A 26,325-nucleotide genomic window follows, 5' to 3' on the forward strand; every position below is an offset into this window, starting at 1 on the left:
CTCAGCCACAAGCCAGGCTGATGGCTGCCAGTACAGCGGTGGTGGTGGGAGCCTCTCCTGCCTCCTCAGCAGCACTAAGGATGTCTGACTGCAGCTTAGGTCTGCTCCCTGCTGGCAAGTGGGCATCCCCCGAGGGCTGCCGGGCTGCCAGAAGGATGTCTGATTCCCATCTTAGGCCCAATCCCCCGGGGAGTGGGCCTAAGCCAGCAGGTGGTCATCCCCTGAGGGGTCCCAGACTGCGAGAGGGCACAGGCCGGGCTGAGGGACCCCCCCTCCCTCCCCCTGAGTGCACAAATTTTTGTGCACCGGGCCTCTAGTCCCTATATATAAAAGCCTAAGTGACCGTCCAACCGTCCGACTGGTAGCTATGATGTGCAACGACCACCAGGGGGCAGACACTCTGACCGGTAGCTATGACGTGCACTGACCACCAGGGGGCAGACACTCAATGCAGGAGCTGCCGAGCTGCAGTGACTTGGCAGCTGTGGTTCTTGGGTGATGCACCCAGAACCAGAGAGGAGGGAGCCCGATTCCGGGGTGTGTCACCCGAGAACTGCCTTCTCGCAATCCAGGACCCTTCGGGGATGTTGGAGAGCCGGTTTCGGCCTGATCCCCACAGGCCAGGCTGAGGGACCCCACCAGTGCACGAATGCATGCACCGGGCCTCTAGTTTAATTATAAATGAGATCCAGCATCTATTCAGATAAGAAAATGAACTGCTCCTATCCTTTGCCTGCCTTTTCCCTTAAGATAATGATCTCTTTCATCTCAATTTTTAATTCTCTTGATATAATAAAGATATTTACCCTTTGTCATAGAATTTCCCCAAATCTGTCATTTGTCTCAATATTTGGAATCTTAGTGGCTTTATAGAAATATTTACATGTACTCAAATTCATCAGTTTTTTTTCTCTACAGTTCTGGGTATGCGTCTGGTTATCCCTCCTGGTCAGAGGTTATTCCTATTTTGAGATTATTATTACAAGTTTATTTATTTGTTATTTAAATATTTTCTGGAATTTATTTTCATATAAGAAATGAAGTATTTATTTAGCTTTATTCTTTCTTTCCAGATGACTAGTCAGTTATCTCACTGGCAACTATTACATAATCTATTGTTTCTCTACTGATTTGACCTAACACTTTCATAATATAATAAATTTCCACAAACATTGAGCTTTGCTTTTTTAAATTCTCTCTTCTATTCTATTGCCTTTTGATTATTATATCACAGCCATTTGTAATTTATTTAAATGTCTGGTAAAGGCTGATCTGTATCGCCCCATTACTTTTCTCTCTTCAGATTGATAACCTGGCTATCGTGCACATTTATTTTTCCAAATTCAGAATTACTTGTCAAGATCCAAGATAGAGTGGGAGGGAAACTCTGTTACAATAGTACTGCATTACATTTAAGACTAAGTGAAAGTGAAAAAAATCACTATCTTTAAAATATTGAATCATATCCTATATAATAAAAGGCCAGTAACCATAATGGTGTAACAACTGGAATGACTGATTGACCTGTCACTATGAAGTGCATTGACCACCTCTCTGTCCCTCTCCCCATTCAGCAGGCTCTGATTGCTGGATGGCCAACGTGGAACCATGGGGGAACCAGGGTGGCGGTGGGGCGGGACTGGGGGCTGGCGAGTGGGCAGAAGGCAGACCTCTTGGTCCCTCCCCACAGCCCACAAGCTCTGATCACTGGATGACAAATGGAGAACCATGGGGAACTGGGGTGAGCGGTGGTGGGGCAGGACTGGGCACTGGCAAGCGAGCGGAAGATGGCCCTAATCCCAGGGTAGGCCTAGGGTCCCTACCTGCGCACGATTTCGTGCACTGGGCCTCTAGTCATAATATAACAAAGTGTATTTTCCACTGGACTCCAATTTTCATGTCCCCCACTCAGCCTTTAATAGTTTCTGTTGCCTCCCTATGTGATGGCTTCTGGTGGTTTTACCCTGTCAGTTTTCTATTGCTGCGGTAACTAATTACCACACACTTAGTGGCTTAAAAAAACATAACTTTATTAATTTATAGTTCTAGAAATGGAGGCTGGGTCCCACTAAGCTAAATTCATTGTGTGTATAGGGCTGTTTGTGGGGCTGCATTTTTTCTGGAAACTCTAGGGAAGAATTTATTTTCTTGCCTTTTCTAGCTTCTATGAGCTGTAGTCCTTCCATTTTCAAAGCCAGCCATGGCCAGTCAAATCTCTCATGTCTAATTACTCTGACACTGACTCCCCTTTTCTCCTTCACTTATAAGTGGATAATCCAAGATGATCTCTTCCCACCCACTTAAAGACTCTCCTTTAATTTCCTTATTTTTCTTAGTATTTCACATTTATGGTATAGTCTTCCTATTTAAATGTCATTGTAAGTCTTCAGGGTATAATTTCTTTATATTGAAGGACATGTCAGAGCATTAAAACCACCTCCAAAAGCTTTCACCTGTTTTGAGTCATTTGAAATTGTGAGTCATCACTAACTTTGAGAGAGTCATAAACCCATACTTCCTTGTGTTAGTATTACTTTTCTCATTATCAGAAAAAGAATTCAGGAAGCAGCAAAAGTATACAGGTAGTTTGTAACTTATGCTGACACATACGTCTATTCCCATCTTCTTACTTAATTACCATCTTAAAGCTCATTTCAGTCAAACCACCATCTTCTGTTCTCAGGAGATGTCTTGTGTTGATCACATTGGGCTTGAAGACTTCCAGTGGCAGGGAACTTGCTATCTGCTAAGCAGCCAGTTTCGCACCTGGAAGCTCTAATTTTTAGAAAGCTCATCTTGAGCTGAAATCTGTCTCCTTGTTACCATCTCTCCATCTGCACATTCGTACCCCCTTAGAGAACAATTGGCTTCACCCTTCTACTTTTCAAGTACTTGTGATACATGTATCCCTGCACCCTTTCTTCAATCTTTTCTCACATGACATGGGTTTAACACTCAACACTTTCCTTATCCTTGTCCAGCGAAAATAGTCCATTTGGTCTTTGCACCTGCTCAAATGTGGGCCCCAGTACCTGCCAGCTGAGGGCTCTGGTGTGGTCTCCCTGCTGTGTTGGTTAAGTGGCTTCAGTTTCCTCCCTGTGGTTAAGAATAGAGCTGAGTTAGAGGCAAGTTCTAGGAGATGCCTTGTCAAAGTTGTCTACAAAAGCCTCTGAGTCACCTTATTTCTAATAAGAAGCTACATCATTGGTATTTTTGAGAAACAGCTGCACCCATACCTGGCTCCCTGGTTGTTGCCAAGGTTTTTCATAAGTCAGAGGGCAAAGTACTACCTTGCAAAGGATGATCAACATAATACTGCTAATCTGTCTTTTATGAAATTACTAAATCAGATCATTCCCAATTCTAATTAGCACAGAGGAAGGGAGGGCTGTCACTTTCTCTAGTCCAAATATCATACTCGTATTAAATCAGCCAGTGTCACATTATGTCTTTAACTGGTGTATTATACACGCTGACTCATTCTGTGAGCTGTAACTACTAAGTTTTTTCATGGTATTGCTAATCTATATCCCCCCATACTGAATTTTTATAACTCATTTCTGTACCGGATGATATGACCTTATTTTAGTCACTAAGAAACTTTGACTTGTTAGATTTGGCCTACCCCTGATGATTTTAAACTTTTATAGGAACACAATTTAAGCAACCCGTGAAAACATATATTGTAGACTTTCAATGGCTAATTGTTTATTTTTTTCTTGGGGGACATAATGTTCTTTTAGTTTACTCAGTGTTTTCAGTATGTATCTTTTTGAAGAAGTACTGTTTGATCCACACATTGTGCAATCAACTGTAGCAGGTGGGATGAAGCCAACTAAGTACGTCCAGGCATGATAGAGTCACACTCGGTCAGGAGCTATGAAGTTAGGAATTCAGGGCCTTAGGGACCTGGTTAGGATTCAGGGAAAGGATTCTTTGCCCCTCAGAAGAGAGCTGGCAAACACCAGTCAGAGAACACAGTCTGAGGCATGCTGCCATTAAAATAAAGCAAGCACAGGAACACATTTGAGATCCTGGAACTGGGCATTAGAATAAAGATGGAGTCTGAATATAAAGGAGAAAGCAAACTGCTATCTAGATTAGAGCCCACTTTTGCTAGACGAGGTACAATGGAGCCTTGAAGGTCAGTCACAAATTGTTGAGCCAGTTCTTTTAATTCCTCTGGTCTGTTACCAGGATTTACCATCAAGAGTACGTGGGCACTTAACCTGTAAATCAAAATCCAAGTTTCCCACTGTAAGGAAAGAGGGTTAAATTTTAACAACAATCCAGGGCATTATGAACAAAGTTCACAACAGGATTTAGCGTTGGTGGGGAGGGTGGGGTGGGATGGGAAGGGGAACATGGGAAGGGGGCGAGTTCCGAGGGTAATATTCTATCTCTTCAACAGAGTAGTGGCCACATTCAATTTTAATCATCTCACATATCCATTCTCTTTTGGGAGATACTTGTAAGGTATTTTGTTGAATGCCCTTCTTTCTTGACAATAGGATTACAAAAGCATAAGTTTCCCTATTTTTGTTTTACCATCTCCTTCCTTAGGGCTCTCGCTTTCCATAAGGAAATCGTGTACTTCAGACTTTTATTCCACTGAGAAATGCTGGTCCTTCCATAGGAGGCACTTTGTTATTGTTTAAAATATTTGTTCTCCCTTTTGCCCACACCCGCATGTCTACATACATATTTACAGAGGGAAGCAGTCAGAGTACATCACCACCAAAATGTTACTGTTAATTATCTGAGCATGCTGGGTACGATGTGATTTTTTTCTCTTCTTTATGGTTTTTAATATTTCTCTAATAAGTGTATATCCTTTCTCTTTAAGAGGAAAGCAAACTAACTCATTCCATGTGGTTAGATTTCAGAGTGTTTTTCAAGGCCTTTAAAATGCTCATAATTCTTTATAAACACAGATTTCCAACTTAACCAAAAGATAAGCAATATTATCAATTCATAGAAAATTCCTTTTTGTATTGACCCAAATTTGCCCTCCTTGACTTGTAAATATCCATCTTTGTTCTGCCTTTAAAAAAAAATAAGTATGTTTTTATTCACAGAGAGGAGGGGGAGGGAGAGAGAGATAGAAACATCAATGATGAGAGAGAATCATCTTGCAGCTGCCTGCCCCCCACTGGGGGCAACACAGGTGTGTGCCCTGATCTGGATCTAGAGTCGAACTGTGACCTCCTGGTTCATTGGCCGACGCTCAACCACTGAGCCACACCAGCTGGGCTGTTCTGCCTTTAAGAATGTTAGAATAAATCTACCACAGCAACCTCTCCCCTTCCCCACTTTGTGGGATAGCTCTTGAGAGGCAGCCTTTCAGACATGCTGAGAGCACTGTCGCCTGCTGTCAGGCTCCTCTGGGTTGGAACGCTGCAGCCCTTTCATCATATCTTCTGTGACATGGTTTTTAAATCACATGCCATCCTGATTGCTTTCCTCTGGACGCTTTCTGTTTTGTCACCCTTTGTTGTTAAAAATAAATTACTCCCAATTTCCTGCTTTCAGTAGAGTAGAGTGAACATAATTGACTCTTTGATGTGTGAGGGTCTGGTATGGTCCGAAAGCAATTGCACTGACCTTGACTACTTACTCTCGGTACTGTAAATATTATAGGGGAAAAATAGGAGTTGTGCTACATCTTTACCAACCCTTGGATATGTCTTGGAAAATTTTTTTGAAATTATTATTATTTTTTTCTTATTTGGCTTTTTCTTTTGGTAGTGAATTATACTATACAAAGGTAACCGATATCAAAAACAAAACATGGTTAATTGTTAAATTCACAATGCAGATAATCTGTTTTTATTTTCCTCTAGTAAACTGTGACCTTTCTGAGGTCAAGGATTATTTCTTATTAGTTTTAAAAAATCTTCTGCGAATAGCATAGTCCTAGCTGTATGTGATGATGCCCAATAAATATCTGATGCTCAGTTAATGCCTATACAAGAAATTAAGATCTTGTAAAATGAAATAAATTCTAATTTTTAGAATATAGTGAAGAATCAGTAATATACTAGTAGAGTTGGACCTTAATTTTATTCTAACTTGCAAGGAGTAACCTTAGTATATTAGTTAACATTATTCACAAAGAAAAATACTAGTGTGTTATGTGGGAATGCTTTTACCTCGAAATGGCAGAAAACCCACATTGCAATGACTCAAGCATTAGGAACTTTATTAGTTACTTAAGAAGCCTGGGGAAACTGGCCCTGGGCTACTTGAGTAGCTCAATGATGTCATCAAGGGCCCAAGCTCTTTTTATTCTTCTGTTGCTGTCCTTGACCTGTTACCTTTTTGACTTTAGGCTTATTGCCTTATAGTTACAATGTCCCTGCCCTAGCACCGGGCATCAAAACTGCATCCAGACAGAGGAACCTGAGGGCCGAGGCTCTGAAGCAGCCTCTTTGCATTTCTTTTCTCTGGGGAAGATAGTTTTTCAGATCCCTTCCAGCAAACTTCCCCTTATATCCAACTGACCAAAACTGAGTCTCATGCCTATCTCCAGGAAGCAGGCAAAGGAGTAGAGTCTTGGGAATGACTGTTCATTAAACAACAGTTTAGGCCACAGCTAGAAAACAGACATCTACACTAATAAAAGAGAAACATGGTAATTGGCGTACGACCACTACCCTTTTCATTGGCTAATCAGTGAGTATATGCAAATTAACTGTCAGCCAAGATGGCGGCCGGCAGCCAGGCACTGAAGCGAGCAGGGAGGCTTGCTTGCTGCAGATTCCAACGTTCTCCGCCTAACTTGCCAGCCTCTCAGTTGCAACTCTAAGCAACTATATACTATGTTGCAAATAAGAAGCTAAACAAAACCCCAGAAAAGGGCTTCCATTCAGCCGGGCTCAGACCTCAACATTGTATCTATGTTTTCAGTAGCGAGGCCTCAGAGCTAAAGCTGGCCCAGAATAAAAAAAAAAGAGAGAAGAAAACAAGGAGCGGTTGGAAGCTTTAGTCACTCGCCAGCCGGAAAACAGCCCTCAGCCCCTCACCCAGACTGGCCAGGCACCCCAGTGGGGACCCCCACCCTGACCCAGGACACCCTTCAGGGCAAACCAGCCAGCCCCTACCCATGCACCAGGCCTCTATCCTATATAGTAAAAGGGTAATATGCCTCCCGGCACCGGGATCAGCATTACAGGGGGCAGCGCCCAAACCCCCTGATCGCCCTGCAGCTCTGTGAGTGACAGGGGGCGGGGCCCCCACCCCCCAATCGGCCCTACCCTGAGCGTGAGTGAGGGTGGCATCGCAACCTCCCGATCCGCCCTGCTCTGTGCATGACGGGGCGGCGTCCCAACTCCCCAATCGGCCCTGCTCTGAGCATGACCAGGGGCTGCACTTAGGGATTGGGCCTGCCCTCTGCCACCCGGGAACAGGCCTAAGCCAGCAGGTCGTTATCTCCCGAGGGGTCCCAGACTGCGAGAGGGCACAGGCCGGGCTGGGGGACCCCCCCCCCCCCCCGGGCCCTGCTCTGTGCCTGAGAGGGGGGAGCTCCCCAACCCCCTGATCCGCCCTGCTCTGTGCATGACGGGGCGGCGTCCCAACTCCCCAATCGGCCCTGCTCTGAGCATGACCAGGGGCTGCACTTAGGGATTGGGCCTGCCCTCTGCCACCCGGGAACAGGCCTAAGCCAGCAGGTCGTTATCTCCCGAGGGGTCCCAGACTGCGAGAGGGCACAGGCCGGGCTGGGGGACCCCCCCCCCCCCCCGGGCCCTGCTCTGTGCCTGAGAGGGGGGAGCTCCCCAACCCCCTGATCCGCCCTGCTCTGTGCATGACGGGGCGGCGTCCCAACTCCCCAATCGGCCCTGCTCTGAGCATGACCAGGGGCTGCACTTAGGGATTGGGCCTGCCCTCTGCCACCCGGGAACAGGCCTAAGCCAGCAGGTCGTTATCTCCCGAGGGGTCCCAGACTGCGAGAGGGCACAGGCCGGGCTGGGGGACCCCCCCCCCCCCCCGGGCCCTGCTCTGTGCCTGAGAGGGGGGAGCTCCCCAACCCCCTGATCCGCCCTGCTCTGTGCATGACGGGGCGGCGTCCCAACTCCCCAATCGGCCCTGCTCTGAGCATGACCAGGGGCTGCACTTAGGGATTGGGCCTGCCCTCTGCCACCCGGGAACAGGCCTAAGCCAGCAGGTCGTTATCTCCCGAGGGGTCCCAGACTGCGAGAGGGCACAGGCCGGGCTGGGGGACCCCCCTCCCCCCGCCCCCCCAGCGCACAAATTTTTGTGCACCGGGCCTCTAGTATATTATAAAGAGAGATCAGGACAAGAGATTCTGAACTTTACTAGTTCAGTGATAAATTCTGGGGAGCCAAATTGCAAAGACTCTTCTAAAAAGATTGCTGATAATATTGGAGTAACATGATTGCATAACTTATTCAAACAGATGAATCATCCCCTGTCAATCACTTTTGGGAGCGCTGATGAACCCGTTATCTTTCCTAGCTTTTATAAATTAAACAGGCTGTGTCTTTATCACAAAGCTATTTTTATTTTTTCTCCTTCCTTTCAGGAATCCTATCCAAAGAAGAGGAATTACACTATGGAAATTGTACCATCTGCTTCTCTGGATACGTTTCCTTCAGAAAACGAGAACTTTCTCTGTGATCCCACGGACACAGCAGTTACCAAGAAACCCTGCTCCTTAGAAATTGCAAGAGCCCCTTCCCCAAGAACTGGTAACGTGTCTTCCAGTTTGATCTGCGTGCTTGTGTATGTGAAGATATGTCATTCATATTTTGAGTTCCCACAATATTTTCAACATGGAAATTCCCCAATATAATCATGATAATATGTTTCTTTTTTTTTTGTTTGTTTTGTTTTGTTTGCATTTTGAAGTAAGTCCTGGTAAGTCAGAGGGATTTGATGTGAAGTCTCTTAACTTCCTGGCAAGAGGCCTCATAGGAATGACACTGCCTAGGTGCATGACTCTCCACGGTACTTTCTGTTCTTACGGTACAGGTCCTTGATTACTTTTGCTCTTGGCAGCGATGACCTAAAGAGACAATTTATCAGTCTCCTCTCCTACACACCCAACTTATAATAGTGGAACAAGTGTAGGAAGGCCACAATTGACATTCCTATTCAGACACAGGGAAAACAGGGCCCACAGCAGTCACAGCCTGTGGCTATTATGAAGCTAATCAGACACAGTTCTTTGATTAAGGGTCAGTCCTATGCATAGAAATTATTCTCTGGGGCTCTAGGTTCCAGCCTCTGAGTCATTCTTCAATTTCCATAAAAAAAAACCCATATTTACAGCTGAATATCTTTCTCACCTGTTTCCTGCCTTTAAAATTTGAGCAGTCAAAAGATCTTTCATTGTGTACTATCTCTGTTCCTTCCAGGTCAAGCTGATATAATTTCTTTTAAAACTCCGTGGACTTTTTGTGTTTCAATTTATATTGCACCCCATTAGACAAAAGCTTATATTCCAGATCAGCTCTTCTGAATATTGGGTGACTTCTGTGAGACAATGTCCATGAGATTCTTAGAAGTCCTATTGTTGAACCCAGAGGATCTATGAGGTATGCCCTTAAAAATCCTTAAAGGGCCTTTCTGTTTGGCTTAAAGTTTCTATGTGGCTCTTCCTGAGATCTTGTTTAGGTGTTAAGGAATGATTTTGTACTCCCACCCAGACTTGATCATTGGCCTTCTTAATTTGAGATATTATTATTATTAATTTATTATTATTTTGCGACGTGGAGCTGCTGGAAAAAAGAAACCAATTTTGTTTTTATACCCAGAAATTCCTGGCTCCTTTGACTTTAGCAGGCCACTCTGCAGTTCTCTGAATTTTATCATAGGCAGCCAGAAGAAGCTAAGTTCTACTTTAAATATTCTGCCTGGAAATCTCCTTAGCTAGATTATAGAGTTCATTCGGTTCAGTTGCTATTTTCTATGCTACCGCAGATGTCAATGTTGCCAAACTTTCTACTATGACATGACACATGAATCCTTGCCTTGAGCTTCCAATTGCATTTTCTGTCCTTTGAGCTTTACCAACAGCTTCCTCATAGTGCTTTGGGCTTCCATGAATCATCTCCCAAAGGCCGTTTAGCTTTTCACAGTCACTCACTGGGAGGCCCTTCCAGCTTGTCCTGCTGCCCAATTACCAAGTGAACGCCACTCAGATTTTTGATATGAAAGCACCCCATTTCCAAGGACCACAATCTGTTCTTGTTATTGATTGCTGCATAATAAGCCACCCCAACACTTAGTGCGTTAAAACAACAGTCATTTATTTTTCTTATAAATCTGCAATTTGGATAGGGCTTGGCAGGGGTAACTTCTTTCTGCTCCAAGTGATATCAACTGGGACAACGTTGCTAGGTTCAGGAGCATCCAGTCGCAAGGTCAATCCTTATTCATATGGCTGACATGGTCAACTTGGACTTCCTCATGGTATGTGATGGGATTCTAAGAGCAAGCATCCTTACAGAATGAGGCAAAGCTCTAGGTATTACATTTTATGACTTAGCCTCAAAGACAACATCAATTTCATTGTAGTTAAGAGGCTGCCTTTATTTAAGTGGAGGGAATTTAATCTTCCCCGACCCTTTAAGGAAATGTATTACTAAAGTTACATTATAAGAGCATGGCCAGTGTAGCTCAGTGGTTGAACGTCAACCTATGAACCAGGAGGTCACGGTTCGATTCCCAGTCAGAGCACATGCCTGGATTGCGGGCTCAATCCCCAGTAGGGGGATTGTAGGAGGCAGTTGATCAATGATCCTCTCTCATTGATGTTTCTCTCTCTCCCTCTTCCTTCTTCTCTGAAATCAATAAAATAATATATTAAAAATAAAGTTATATTATAAGAATATGTTCTTGTAGCCACATTTGGAGAATACAAATCCCACAGTAACTGAGTGGGTTAAGAATTAATTTGCATGAATATGATTTTCCTCAATTGTGTTCAATCATCTGGATTCAGTATAAAAGAAGTCAGTTTGCTTAACTGACCCAGGCTTAATTCATAATTATTGGTCACAGTCCAGTGGCTTTTTCAGATGTAGAAATGAGGCTGGCCCACAGTACCTAGAACAGTGATGGTAAACCTTTTGAGCTCGGCATGTCAGCATTTTGAAAAACCCTAACTTAACTCTGGTGCTGTGTCACATATAGAAACTTTTTGATATTTGCAACCATAGTAAAACAAAGATTTATATTTTTGATATTTATTTTATATATTTAAATGCCATTTAACAAAGAAAAATCAACCAAAAAAATGAGTTCGCGTGTCACCTCTGACACACGTGTCATAGGTTCGCCATCACTGTATTCGGGAGTTACTGACTTCTCAGGGAGTTATGGATGTTTTTCCTTTGTTACTAAGTCCTTTATTGACTGAAAATAAGACTTTTGGATATGGAGACACCTCTTGATGCATCTGAGTCTTTTAAAGGCACTCAGATTGAACTGGGTGGGTAACTACCCTCCAGTTCCTCATCCACTCAACATGCATTTATTGAGTGCCTCTTGTGTTCTAGACATTGCGCTACATGTTGCAGAGGAAACAGAGTGAAAGGTACAAATCTTGATCTTTAGGAGCTTAGAATGTGTTAAAATTATGGGTAATAAGTGCAATGAGAGAGGTAAACATGAGGTTTTCATGGGAGGGTAGGAGAGAGTGAGTGGAGGCTTATTGAGGGAGCTGCTGCCTGATCTGTGCCTCAAAGAAGGAAGTCTTGGGTGGATGAGAGGGACTTGTATGGCCCCCAGGCTAGGGAATGCTCTTAGGGAAAATGCATTATAACAAGAGTGGCATGCAGAAGTTTGGGTTTTACCTCACAGCAGGAGCAAATCACTGACAGACTGTAAGTGGGGATGTGACGTGATAGGTTTTTGTTTTAAAATGACTCTCTGGAAGCAATGTGGAGAATAGATTGGACAGAGATGAGGCTAGAGGCAGGAGGATTAATGAGGAGATCAAAGAGCAGTCTCAGCAAGAAATGATGGCAGTCAGGACAGACACAATGGCAGCCCTGAGGGAGGGGAGACAAAGCTGAGAGTGAACCTCATCCCTTCCTGCCTTAGGGATTCCGACATCTGTGAAATAAGTAGCCAAGGGAACTAAAGTGTTACATGTTAGGGAATGTGTTTTATAGTTTTTGGTTAGTTGTGTTGGATAAAATGACATAGGCTTACAGATAAAGTGGGGATCTCTACACACACAAGAACTGGATTCTGAAGAAGAGAGAGAGAGAGAGAGAGAGAGAGAGAGAGAGAGAGAGAGAGAGAGAGGAGGAAGGGAAGAGTTAGGAAAGAGATATGATGAAGGGATGATCAGATCTTTAGAGGGACTGTTATGGTTAAATTGTGCTCCCCCTTTCCTTTTTATGGAATCCTAACATCTAGTACCTCAAAATGTGACCTTATTTAGAGTGTTTGGATAGAGGATCTTTATAGAGATAATTAAGTTGAAGCAGAGTCATTAGATGAGCCCTAATCCAACGTGACTGGTGACCTTATAAAAAGGGGGAGATTTGTCCACAGGCGATATGGAAAGGGAAAAGATGATGTGAAGAGATACATCTGAAAACCAAGGAGAGAGCTCAGAACAAAACCTCTCTCGCAGCCCTCAGGAGCCACCAACCCTGCCAAAACTCGATTTCAGGCATCTAGCCTTCAGAACTGTGAGATAATACACTTCTGTTAAAATACCTAGTTGGGAATGCTCTGTTACAGCAGCTCAAGGGAACAAATATGGGGCCAAAACTGAGCACACAAACTCAATACTACACAGAAGGGAGGGGTGAATGAGGATGCCTGGGATGTGAGGGCAGACTCCGCCTGGCCTGCTAATCTCAGAGGCTAAGCAGCTTGAGGGTCATGACTGTGACCGGCAGTGTCATTCATAGATATAGAATATATAGTTTCTCAGAAAATCACAGTTAAGTATGCATCTTAGTTACCTTTCTGTGGGCTGTCCCATGTATTAACTAGGATGAGCTAGTACAAAATATTATCTCACCCTGACCACAAGGAAAAAAATTCAGCATTTCCACTGGTTTGATTTAAATATGAAGCACCTTATTAGTAAGGCTATATTCAACAAAGTTTTGCAGTCCAACCAGAAAATGAGGGATGCTTTTCCCAAGGTGCATCTTAACTAATGCCTCAATGACTACAGATTTTACACAGAGTAAGACATGATATTGCTGTAGTACCAGGCTCATTAAATAAAGAATAACAGGAGTCCAGTACTTCCTTGGTAATTTGCTGTCTGAGACTCATGTTTATGCAGTCAATATTGAATCATATTTTTCCCTTATTGTATCAGGAAAAAAGAACCGCATATAATCACAGTGGTGATTCAGTTGCATAAATGAATGAATAATCAAATGAGTGAATGAATGAATGACCATTATCTTTAAAAGAAAATGGCTGTAATGGCAGAAAAAGCCCTTATGAAATAGTCAGATGCCATCAAAGATAATGTTTTCTTATCTGCTTTTCATTTAATTTTAACCTTCACAGGGGAATATTTCTATTTTATGGTAACTAGGCAACCTGTTATTTTGAATCACTTAGTACAGGCTTTGCACACTATGGATGCTCAATAAATCCATTTTGATTAATGAGCAATTTGCAGCAACACTGTTTCCAATCTTGTTGGAAGGGAATAGATGATCTCTGATAAAAAAAGAACACAATCATAGGTACATGCCAGGATAGTGTGGATCTTGGTTACCTCTATGCAATTTGCCTAATGTGCTTACTGGCTGTGGTCAACTTGAAATGCAAAGGTCATCTGGTGAATAATCCTCCCCTCCCCCACTACACTTCCACCGCTACCCTGAAATCGATCATTTCGATGGTGATTCTGTAACTTCTGCATACCAAAATATTTTTTGAAATGAATGGTGAAGCTTTTTGAATTTTAGTGCCAAAATTTTGAAACTAAAAGAATTCCGACTGGACCAGGACTAATGTTTATCTCTGCTTAGCAAGTGAGTAATGTCAACATAATTTCTGTGGGTATGTTTAACTCATTTAAGAGAGCAAATGTTTTTAAGCCCCTTGGAATCATTCTTTTACATATAAATACTGGCCTTGCTGATAAGAGCCATTTTTATCAAACAGCAATTATTTATTTGGCATTTGTTATGTGCTGTCTTAGCCATTTAGTAAAGCAGACTGGTACTCGGTACATTTTTAACCCAATGTTAGTTTATAGAGGGGTGAAGAGAGGAGACTAGGGCAGCTGTACCTGCAGGGAAATCACCCATAGGAACAGTTGACCAATTTGAAAATGTAATCATCTCAGTTTGCTTAAATTGGTGGAATTTGGCTCTATGTGGAAAATAATACCCTAAACAAAAAGCAAATTATACTCCTTTCCCCTCAGATTAATTTTACTTATACAATGTATGAATAACATGAATTACAGAATAATATTTCTAAAAATACAACAAACTCTTTAAAGTGATTATGTTAGGAAAATAGACTTTTTATGATGTCATTTATGGTACCCTCTGGAACAGTTTCTCCTACAATGTCAGACTGTGTATAATTATGAAATTAACAGTCATTAATTCATAAATTCATGCTCACCAAATTCAAGCTGGACCTCCACTCTTTCTCTCCTTTACTCTTCTCAAACCTCTGATACTTTTTCCTACCTCATCTCTCACAGCATATATTCTCATATTTTAATTAATAAAGAAAATTGAAGCCATTAGATGGAACTTTGTTAACATCCTCCATGACAGCTGAGATTTTTCTGAAAGTTCTAAAAGTTGGGAGTTCCTCAAGGCTCAGACAAAGTCTTCCCTATTCATTTTACTTTTCTCTCTTCTTAAGTGATCTCATCCACAGTGTGGCTTCTGTTATAATCAACATGCTAAGGACTCCCAAATACTGCTCTCCAGGCTACACCACTTCTGTCAACTCCAGGATAATCTGTTCTTCATTTTATCCATCTATCTATTCATTTATCCATCCATCCACCATCCATCCATCCATCCATCCATCCATCCATCTATTCATCTATTATCTATCCATCCATCCACCCATCCATTCATCCATCCATCTATTCATCTATTATCTATCCATCCATCCATCCATCCATTGTCTACTGAATATCTTCACCAGCATGTCTCAAAGGCATCTCAATCCTAACATATCCAAAACTAAGCTCATATCTTTCCCCTCAAACTTATTCTTCATGCATGGTTTCTTATCTCAGTAAATGATTTAATCACTTATCTGACTTCAGAAACCTGGGTGTCCTTGCCATCACCATCTCTATGAACTCCTATATCCAATAAATCACTAGTTCTTGTACTTCTTAACCGTAATAAGTAGGAGGGTGAGGGTAATTTTGTAACTTATTATATATATCCCCAACTATCCCTCAAATCTATTTTCTCTTAATCTCTACCTTCACCCACCACTCTTCTGGATTATTTTAATAATAAAATATTAATTGTCCTATTTGCCATCCTTGAATTTACGATTTATGTTACAGCCAAAGTCATCTTAAAAATCACAAATCTGAATGCATCACTCCTCTGATTAAAAACTTTTAGTGACTTGTTATTTTGTCATTGTTCTTAGAAAAATGACCCAAATCAGTAATAAGGTTCAAAAAGCCCTGAATGATGTGCTGATTTTTCTTGTGGTTTTTATTTTATTTTATTTTATATTTAGCCTCATCTCTTACCAGTCCCCACCTTCCCAACTGGGTAGATAAAGAAGAAATGAGGACAATGATATGAATACAGAATTCATCTCTAGAATAGGGAAAATGGAAATCTTTGCTCCAAGTTAAATTGTATTCCTGCTGTGAGTATAAAAGAGGAGAGATGAGTTAGGATTAAATAATACTTGGGTGGTTCCCATTTACTTTCTGGGAATCCTGAGACATTTCAATCTGATTTATGAAAGCATATGGAATGCAATCTAACTTTTTCCAAAGTTCATCTAAACAAATTGCAATTGGATACAATATATTTTTCTTACAATATGTGAAGTCTGTCATCATGAGTATTCACATAACTTGAAGAGTATAATAGCATATCAAAGGAAATATAAATTCAGATGTTAATAATAGAGTAAGACTAATTTGCGGCTGTATTTTATGCCCAAATACCACATCACCAAAGTAAATATGGGTTCCTGACTAGTGTAGACTTCAAACAAAACTCTATATAGGTGGTGATTTTCATCTAGTTTTCCTAGAACTTATTGACATTTTGAGTAAAAATCACTAATTTTATGAAATACATATTTAATTTACATGACAAATCTATTTTCAGAACTATATTGTATGTGTGCACACAGGGAAAATTACTCTAAGACATGTGACCAAAACCAGCAAATATTTATTATTTCAGAGTTTTTGTGGGTCAGGAATCCAGGAGGGGCTTAGAGGGTGGTGATTCTGGTTTCAGACTCTCCGTGAAATGGTCATTTCCAGGCCTGACTGGACTGCAAGGATCCACTTCCAAGCTGACTCATGTGGTTGTTGACAAATTTTGGACCAAATGGGCTATCAAACTGAGAGTTTCAGTTCCTTGCCATGTGACGGGGGGCCTCTCCAAGTGGCAGTTGATAGTGTGGTTACTTGCTTTCCTCAGTGTAAGATATCTAAAGAGGGGGGCCACTAGATGACACACCCAAGCCTGTTTATAACTTAACCCTGGAAGTGACATATCACTTCTGTATTTGTTTGTTGGAAGTTCATCAACAAGTTCAACTCACACTCCAGGGGTGCGAAATTAACAAAAGCATGAATGCCGTGAGGCAGAGAGGGATCAATCTGGTCCATTTTAGAAGCTGCCCACCATGTATTTTATCTGGTCAAGTAGCTACTTGGTCAAGACTATGGAATATGCACAGCTGTTGTTGGGGATAGTAATGAAGGTTCAAGTGTTTCAGTTTTCAATAGATTTTAAAGAATTGCTAATTCATAAAAAGCCATCGCTAGGAGAAAGTAAAAATGTAATAACTATTTGGATTATTAAATAATGCTCTAAAACAATTATTAAATATTAACTTCCTCAACTAGTACATAGTGAGCTCTTCTCACTGGAAATATTGAAACAAGATATTTGGACTATTTTACTTATGATTTTTATACAGCCTGTCTCAGAAATGATGGTCAGGTCCCATTACCAAAACAAAGATACTTCATTTTTATTTTAATCCCCACCCGATGATATTTTTCCATTGATTTTTAGAGAGAGTGGAAGAGAGAGGGAAAGACAGAGAGAAATATTGATGTGAGAAAAAATTGGTTGCCTCCTGCACGAACCCTGACCAGGGCCTGCCTGGGCCAGGGAGGAGCTTGCAACCGAGTTATGTGCCCTTGACCGGAATTGAACCCAGGACCCTTCGGTCTGCAGGCCAACGCTCTATCCACTGAGCCAAACCAGCTAAGGCAAAACAAAATTACTTTAAAATACAAAGATTCAATTGGTTATTCATTTTTTATTTATCAATCCAGTGAGCATCTTTTGAACACTTATTGTGGACAAGGCATAGCCCTTTTGTTAGATATAATGTTATTTTTTGTTTAAATAATAAGTACATTTCTACTTTTATAATGAAAATCTTAGTTTTAAATTACATAGTGAGGAGAATATTCATATTTAATATGAATATGGAAAAGGAAATGTATAATATACCATTCTCCTAGGTTTGTCCCTAAGAGGGAAAACATTTCCATGGGAAGTACTATGACAGGGGTCTACAAACTAACTATCTGGTCCACACTTGTTTTTATATATAAAGCTTTCTTGGAACATAGCCACATCCACTTGCTTACATATTGTCTGTGGCTGCTTTTGTGCTACAACAGCAGGTTGAGTAGTTATGAAAGAGACCTTATAACCTACAGAGCTTAAAATACTATCTTCCCTTGCAAAAGAAGTTTGCTAATTCCTGACTTAAGGCCAACAATTAAAAGTTGTACTTCATGAATTGCTAGACTAATAATTATTAAATACTTTCTTGATGATTACTTAGTGTTACATTCAAGATTATTATGATAATAATAGCCACATTTATTTGAGCACCTACTGTGTGCCAGGAAGTATGTTAAACAAACATACATACACAGATACCCCATTTATTCTTACAGCACTATGAGAAAACACTGTTTCACAGGAAACTGAGATTAAATATTCCAGGATTGCAGTTTAGGTTTGTCCGGTTCCAAAGCCCAAATTTGTACTATATGGCTCCTCCATTTCTCGGTATTACTTTCCATGAATATTATATTTTATTCAAAATGAGGTCTCTCTTATTCTACCAATGTGGCTCTTTCCAATCCCTCTGCTTTTTTCTCACCCTACTTCTAACCTTCCCACCCCTTTATTTATATCTAAATTGTACTAATCTGTCAGAGACCTCCTTTATCACCACCTGTTCTATGACACCTTTCCTGAATCTCCAGCCAGAAGCAATCTCAGTCCTATTTGTCAGCTACACAGCAGCTAACAAGGTCTCTGGTGTCCTTTAACTGCTCTGTACATGCTAAAGAATGGTATTAAAATTCTATAACACTGCCCATGCGTTATTTTGTATTCATAGAATGCTTTCCTCTAAAAGCTCAAGTAAACTAGAAGGTTTCTTCTGAGCTTATTATTGTAGAGAAAACTGACAATCATAATGCATAATCTAATGCATAGTAAGGGAATCTGTCTAGAAGATGTTTCTTATTTCAATCTAAGATTGCAGTATATTCAGTAATTTTCTCTAAGCAGTTTTTACACACCTCATTTCATTTTCATCAGCCATGTTTTGTAGCTGCAGGTGTGAGATGTGGGTTGATCATGTATATCTTTGACATAGGCTGCCATTTTACAAAGTTCACTGGATAACTGGTATTTTTTATAAGTAGTATAATAAAGGCTATTTTAAAGCATAAATCTGTTTCCTAACACTCTTATGTATGTTCTATGCTTTTCATTTGAATTTTCTCTAAACATTAGAGAAAAGAACCATGGAATTATAAAAGCCAGGTCATCTTTCCTCATGTCACCATGGGCATTGTGATGGTTGCCACTGACAGACACGTTTTGCTTTCTTTGCTTTATTTCACTTAATACTTTTAAAGGTATGCATTGAGCTATGGAGGGGATAATGGAAATATAAGTCTCCGAGGTAATATAGTCTAGTCTAGAAGAGATAATGAACAGTGCACAGTAGTATAAAACCAAATTATTGGTATAATGGCAGAGATCATGGATTCAGGAGATAGAGACACTTACAGTCTTTTCTAAAGAATTTAGTACTTCATTACCTACTGTCTTATACTGTGTGTTAAATTACTTGTAAGAAACATTCATAAACTTTTGCTTTATAGTCTGCTTAGAGTACCCAGCAGTTTTTCTGTCTTTGATCCAAAGGCAGTCAACAGGGCCAGTCCTTGCAGTAAATCATTCCTCAGTGGATCATCCCTTATTCCTGGAATTCAATTCTGTTCCTACCTCTTTGTATTAATAGCTTAAAGGTACTGGCCTCAAATCCTACCCAATTACTCATAGTCATTACTCTAGATGTATTATCTAAAACACATTAGTAATTATTTTCTTGCTTCTCCCTCTGGATTTTCTTTCCACTTCCATATTTTATTTTAATTCTGATGATATTTGGTTTGATAGGGGAAAACAAAACTCAAATTTATTAGATCTGTACAATACTCAAATTTATTAAACCTGATAATATGCTAGTTATTTCTCATGTGTGTTCTCTCATTTTATATGCACACATAAACCCAAGAAGATAGTTATTAACCATTTTCATTTTTAAAGTTCAGGAAACTGAAATCCTGAGAAGTTAAATAAATTATCTAATATTGAACAGGTAAGTTTTCTAAAGACTTCAGCATATGGTATTAGAATGTATGTTAGGATGCTTCTTTGAATTAACATTTACTAAAAGACAAAAGCATTATATTTAATGTTGGATATCTTATTCTATCAAAAAGTTGAGTGACACATAATGAAGAATTAAAGATGAGATAGATAATAGAACAGTGTATAGAGAAACAGGTCTACGGAGAATTCAGATATTGGAATTATTGGACTCGGATGCTAAAAAAAACCCAAAAAAACTCCAGCAAAAACAAATGTCCGTGACATTTTCTAATAAATAAAGGGAAGCTTGAAAAAGTTAGGGAACTGAAAAATGCCAAATGGTGACAGTATATTTGAAAAAGAAACAAGTAGAGATTTTAGAATTGAAAAATAGGATTGAAATTAAGAAAATGGTTTGATAGCAGACCAGACAGAGCTGAAGAAAGAACCAATAAACTGGAAAATAAATATAAGAAACTAGGCAGATGATGTTTTGTTGATTTGTACACTTGAAACCTGTATCGCTTTGGGAACCAATGTCACCCCAATAAATTCAATAAAAAAGAAACTATTCAGAATACAACACAGAGAGACAATAATGAAAAGTACAGAAGAGAGAATCAATGATAAACGATAAGGAAAATAAAACTCTAACATCATTTCATTGTAGTCCAATAAACTTTAGCTATTATTACTGCTAGGTCACTCACTCCCTGCTTGAATACCTTCAATATTTCTTATTGCCTACAGAATTAAATGTAAATTCTTATACTAAAAACCTTCCTCTAACTCGTTTAAACTCATCTCCAACTTCTTCCTAACATAAAATAGCTCATCTATGCTCGTTTTACCTTCATGTTGTTATGATTTATGTTCTACTCCAGCTTTCTTGCCTGAAAACTGAAGTCTTTTACAGCCACCTTCCTCTCCAGCCACAGTCCTCCCCTGCTTTTTCATCGTGCTTCATTGATCTGTTATCAATTCTCAAGTTATATTGCATTATAAATTGCATCTCTGATGCCACATTTGATTGCATACTTGTCAAGGGCAGAGATATATATTTTTTAATCCTCACCCAAAGATATTTTCCCATTTATTTTTAGAGAGAGTGGAAGAGAGAGGGAAAGACAGAGAGAAATATCATTGTGAGAAAAACACATCGATTGGTTGCCTCCTGCATGCGCCCCGACCAGGGCCCGGGCTGGGGAGAAGCCTGCAACTGAGGTCAAACCTGGGACCCTTCAGTCTACAGGTGAATGTTCTATCCACTGATCCAAACCGGCTAGGGCAGGGGCAGAGATTTTTTAAAAAAATATTTGAAGACATTATTTTTAGAGCAGTTTTAGATTCACAGCAAAATTGAGTAGAGATACAGAGAGTTCTCATATACACTCTGCCTCTACATGGACACAGCCTCCCCCGCCAATAAACACCCCCCACCAGAGTGGGGTACATTTGCTACAATCAACAACCCTACATGGAAACATCATTATCCAAACTATGGACCAAAGTCCGTAGTTTACATTAGGGTTCACTCTTCATGGTGTATAGTCTAATGGGTTTAGACAAATTAAAATGTCAGGCACTCACTATTATAGAATCATACAGAGCAGTTTTACTGTCCTAAAAATCCTCTCTGCTCCACCTATTTAATCCCTCCCTACCTGCTACCCATGGCTAGAGATTTTTTTAAAATTTATCCTTAGAAGGAACATAATAACTGACATTCTTGTTCCCAAATAAATGTTTTTGGATATATGGTTGAGTGAATGAAAGAAGGAAGGACAAATTGGAGAGAAGCAGGGCATCTTTGTCACCCTCTTGCTGACTGATGTTTTGTCTCTATTTCAATATTGACTCATACTATTCTGTTCTACTCAGAAGACCACCCATACAAACCTGCCTGTTATTGAAATGCTAATTCCCATCTGATCCATTAAACTGAAGTCAAGAGAGACCTCTGGACATTTTAAAGACATATTTAATGAAGGATCTATTTAATTCAATGTGCCACACTTGTATTTTTCATAAGCCTATGTCTAGATTCCCCAGAAGACTGAATTATATTTTTATGTGGGGGGTAGAGTTTTTATATCCTTACTTATTATGAGCAAGAGATGCCTTCATAAATTATTGCTTTTCAGTTGGGATTGTAGACAGTAGCTGTGGAACAGAGAGATTTGCTGGCCTATAAACAATTCACAGTCTCAGTCTCTTTTGCATCAATTCAGCTAGCTGTCTAGGACAGAACATTATTGGGAACTAATTAAAATTATAACAGGGAAGTATATGTTTTTGCAGATTTGAACTTGCAATCGTTTCCATAAAAAGCCATAGAGGATTGCCAAATTGTTGTTAAAATAATATAACTTCTCTTTGTGCTAGCAGAAGTTATTTATAAAACATTTGTCATCCTTTCCCAAGTATTTTAAACATTCCAAATGGCATCGTTGATGTTATTTTGTTTTTATATAAACTTAAGAAGAAAATGTTTCACATGCTGCTGATTTTGAAGACATTACTTTCTTTATCCTTCCACCCCACCCCCCAAACAGTTACCATAAGGGAAGACTAATTTAGATTTTTGAAATTTCATTCATTTAGTTTTGACCATATAGGAGGATATAGTTATCTGTGGGGTAATAGTTTTGTATTATAAAAATGTTTTTTACAAATGTCAGTTTCTCATCAAGGTTAATTCACTGGGATATTTTTCTATAGCTTGAGAGAAATGCTTTGGGGAGGTTTGAATCGGGGTTTTATGAATTGGACCTATGAAACATCTACTTTAATAAAGATCAATACCCATTTGAAAGATTATGAAGAAAACTTAGCCCCATAATATATTAAAGAATCAGGTTTTTTTAAAGTTAAAGTTTTAGTCATTCATATAATTGTGGTAGTCTTCACAGCTATGTTGGTTAATTTATCATTATTAACTGAATAATAATACTCTTCTTTCTTGGGATAATACCACAGGGGTTGATATTATTCTAAAAGAGAACAATGCATTCAATAAACATTATCTTTAAAACATACTGCTGAGCATATTCCTCAGTATGATCTTGTAATTGATACCAGTTTTAAGTTGAAATCTCAATTCCTGGTCATTAAACTAATTTGCCGTCTTAAAAGGTAAACTGAGTGATTAGGTTCATGGCAGTTCTATTTTTATTCACAGATAATGCCTCTGAGGTAGCAATTACTGCTCCAGGAACTAGTAACCATAGAAACAGCTCTACAGGCCCAACACCTGACTGCTCACCTCCATCCCCCGACACTGCCCTCAAAAATATTGTAAAAGTTATTCGACCTCAGGTAAGTGCCCAGAATGACATTATCTGCACCATAACGTATTTTGTTTCTGAATCAGTGCCTGCAAAACTGACATTGCAATGCCTGGCCTATTTTATGATATGTACATTGATTTTTAGATTAAAAGAAGGGACTTGGAAGGGGATGTTTTCTGCCCTTGGAGTTGATGGTAGACACTGAAATCTATATCAGCTTTTAGAAAAAGGAATTTGTATATTATAGAAAAAACACACAAATGAAGCTTAGGAAACGTGCTACTTCACATCATCTTCCTTTCATAACATTTTAATAATTATAGTCCAATTATTAAGTTGTTACTTTTTTTTGGTGTCTCCTGCTCATTTTGTCTTCATTTCTCTGAACATGCTGCATTGCTTGTAATCACTTCCCTATCCTCCAGCCCCAGTTGTTTTTATATATTTTCTTTACATTCTCTATTACTTATGGTCTCTAATTTTGCCTGTGTTTGGTATTTTACATCTCATTGCTCCTTGCTTCCCTTCAGTGCTCACTTTCGCCTAGCTGGTCTCCCTTTACCCTTTGTTCTTTTCCCTCATGCCTGTCATTTGTCTGTGTGGCTTTCTTTCGCTTCCCTCTTTCTTCTCTTTCAGTTGGATTTCCCAGTAGGCGGTTTGCAGGCAAGCTTTAGAAATATCACTGGGACAAGCTGTTCTGTGATATTTCATTGAAAATAGCACTTATAAAGCTGTTAGCATTATATTTTTGCCAACAGGAGAACTCAGAACATGGACTTGGTCTTGTTCTCAAACCTGGCTCGTTCTGAATGGGCCTCATAAAATCCAAGAGAGGGGGACTGTGGATCCAATCAATGCCATTCACCATCTACTTAAGTATATAGTATGAACAAGTCCTTTGAGCTAATTTGTAAGACAGATGTGCCTTTTAAGACTGTTTTGCTGTGAATGAGCCATGATTTCCTTATTATCTTATCTTCTTTCATATCATTTGTTTAGGACGATTCTGATAATCATCATCCTCATTAATAAAATGGCATTTATTTATTTATGTTTTTACCTGGAATTAGCCTTTTACTCGCAATATTATGTTATGAATATTCACCCACATTTATGTGCAGTTTAGTTCATTCATTTCCTTTTAAAATTTAAAAATTTTTATTTTTCCCATCTCCTCTATGCCCTCTATTCCCCCTCCACCCCCACAATCACCACACTGTAGTCCATGTCCATGAGTTCTCTCTCTTTTATTTTTATTTTTTCCTCATTCCCCCCTCCCTGCACCCCCATCCTTGAGCTGACTGCCTGCTCTCTATCTATGAGTCTATTCTCTATTTTGCTTGGTAGTTGTTTGTTCATTAAATTAAACATGTAAGTGAAACCATATGGTACTTGTCCTTCTCTGACTGGCTTATTTCACTTAGCATAATGTTCTCCAGGTCATTCATGCTGTTGCAAAGGCTAAAATTTTCTTAAAATGGAATTTAAACCTTACATATCCACCTCAGTTTATAGAATATTTTCTTCTTTTTCTTACTTTTTTTTTGGACACTTTCATATAAATTGTTTCCATTAACCTTCATTAACTCCGAGGGAATGGATATTCTGGTGTTTGGGGTAAGGATGTTGGCACTCCAAAGGGGCTAAGTTGCACAACTAATTTGCAGTTCTTTTCCTTTCTTTCATATAATAGTTGTCTCTTCTGGTCCTGTTCAGAGGCTAGAAAAATCCTCACGAGATTGTACAACATGACATCTTTATGAGGAACTTACAGGTTTGGGGTCAGTTAGGCACAGTCACATTTTACACAGAGTCCCAATATGCAGAGGAGAAAAATGTCTTCAAAAACCCTTTCTTCCTCTTCAGGGAAATGTCATCTAGTTCATTTGCTTCAAGAAATAACCTCATTAACCCCATATTTAGATGCTAAATGCCACATTAACTGTCATCGGTTCTCTCATTATATGAAGCTGTTTCTGGTGTTACTGCGAAGCCATAACATTTCCAGAAATTTTAAAATGTCTTAGGTAAGAGATTGTCCTATATGTAAGTTAATAAGATCCATTAATAAACATATTTACTTTTATACCAACGTAAATTCTCTAATGTAAATGCATGTGGTCATTCAATGAATGAAAAACAGATTTCTTTCTACATATCTGAAGTCTATGCAACCCTAAGGAAACTTAATCCATAAATCCTCCCTTACATATTCTTTAGCTGTGTTTATTTTGGTAAACTTTGAAGAAAACGAGAGGTAGTGTTAAAGCCAGAAATTCCAACTTGACTCTATTCCTTGGTTCATTGTTACTAGTAAATGTCTATGAAGCTAACTAACTCCAGCTTCCTTTCTTAGCTGTCATAGTGATGATTTGAGGAGGAAAAAATGAAGAAAGTCAGGAAACTAAGGATTATGGTATTTAACTTAGAACCAATGCAGCCTATAAGTTTGTATGTAATAGAACAATGACTGCTAAGGTGTATAATTGGGAAAGAATATAACCTCAATTTTCTTTTTTACCGCAGAGACTGTGGCGGATTGCTTATTTCTCCTCATGATGTCTAACCTCCTGGGGCTCCTCATTCACTGTAGAGAGCAGGGAATAGAAAATTAGTGGAAGTAATTATTAGGGAGAATCAGGGTAGGACACGTGATTTCAGGAAAGGGTTTGGAGACTAGAGAGTGTGGGTGGGGGACAGCTGGATGGATAGAACAGAGGACTCCCTGGGGTGTTCTGACAAGTCACAGGTGTGTGAGGGATGGAGAATGGTTGAGATCTAACTGTTCCAAAGAAAAGATAATTGTTGTTAGGTTATATAAGAGCCTATATTTTGATCACAAGTTTAATCCTCTAAAGTGTTTGCTAATTCTGGCTAAAAATGCAAAAAATGTGAAGTTAGATTGACTTATGGGTATTAAAACACTTTTAAAATTTACTAATTAGAAATTAATAACATGGTTGAAAAGATCATTTCACTCTGAAAACTACCTGTGTTCATGAATTTGCATTTTTTTGCCTGGGCATTGGCACATGTGTTCATTTTTATTGTGAGAATGATATAGAATTGATGAGGAATAATAACATAATTTTCATTGCATTCACTGCAAATATATACTACTTAGATAGAGCAAGTTTAGTTACTTCCCCTTCTCTTTTTGTATGTCTTTATCTAGTCTACTTTCCATAACTCTA

At 39.6% G+C, this 26,325-nt stretch overlaps 1 protein-coding gene across 1 annotated transcript in view; it reads left to right on the forward strand.

The window, feature by feature from the left end:
- Window positions 1–26,325, forward strand: part of ANKS1B (ankyrin repeat and sterile alpha motif domain containing 1B) — an 822,202-nt gene that overhangs the window by 233,942 nt on the left and 561,935 nt on the right. Inside the window, exons 10-11 of the mRNA XM_005882370.2 lie at window positions 8,543–8,708; window positions 23,023–23,159. Coding sequence (XP_005882432.1) covers window positions 8,543–8,708; window positions 23,023–23,159 — 303 coding nt within the window. The remainder of the gene's footprint in view (window positions 1–8,542; window positions 8,709–23,022; window positions 23,160–26,325) is intronic.

Source organism: Myotis brandtii, unplaced genomic scaffold (assembly GCF_000412655.1).
Source record: "Myotis brandtii unplaced genomic scaffold, ASM41265v1 scaffold708, whole genome shotgun sequence".
Classification (NCBI taxonomy): domain Eukaryota; kingdom Metazoa; phylum Chordata; class Mammalia; order Chiroptera; family Vespertilionidae; genus Myotis; species Myotis brandtii.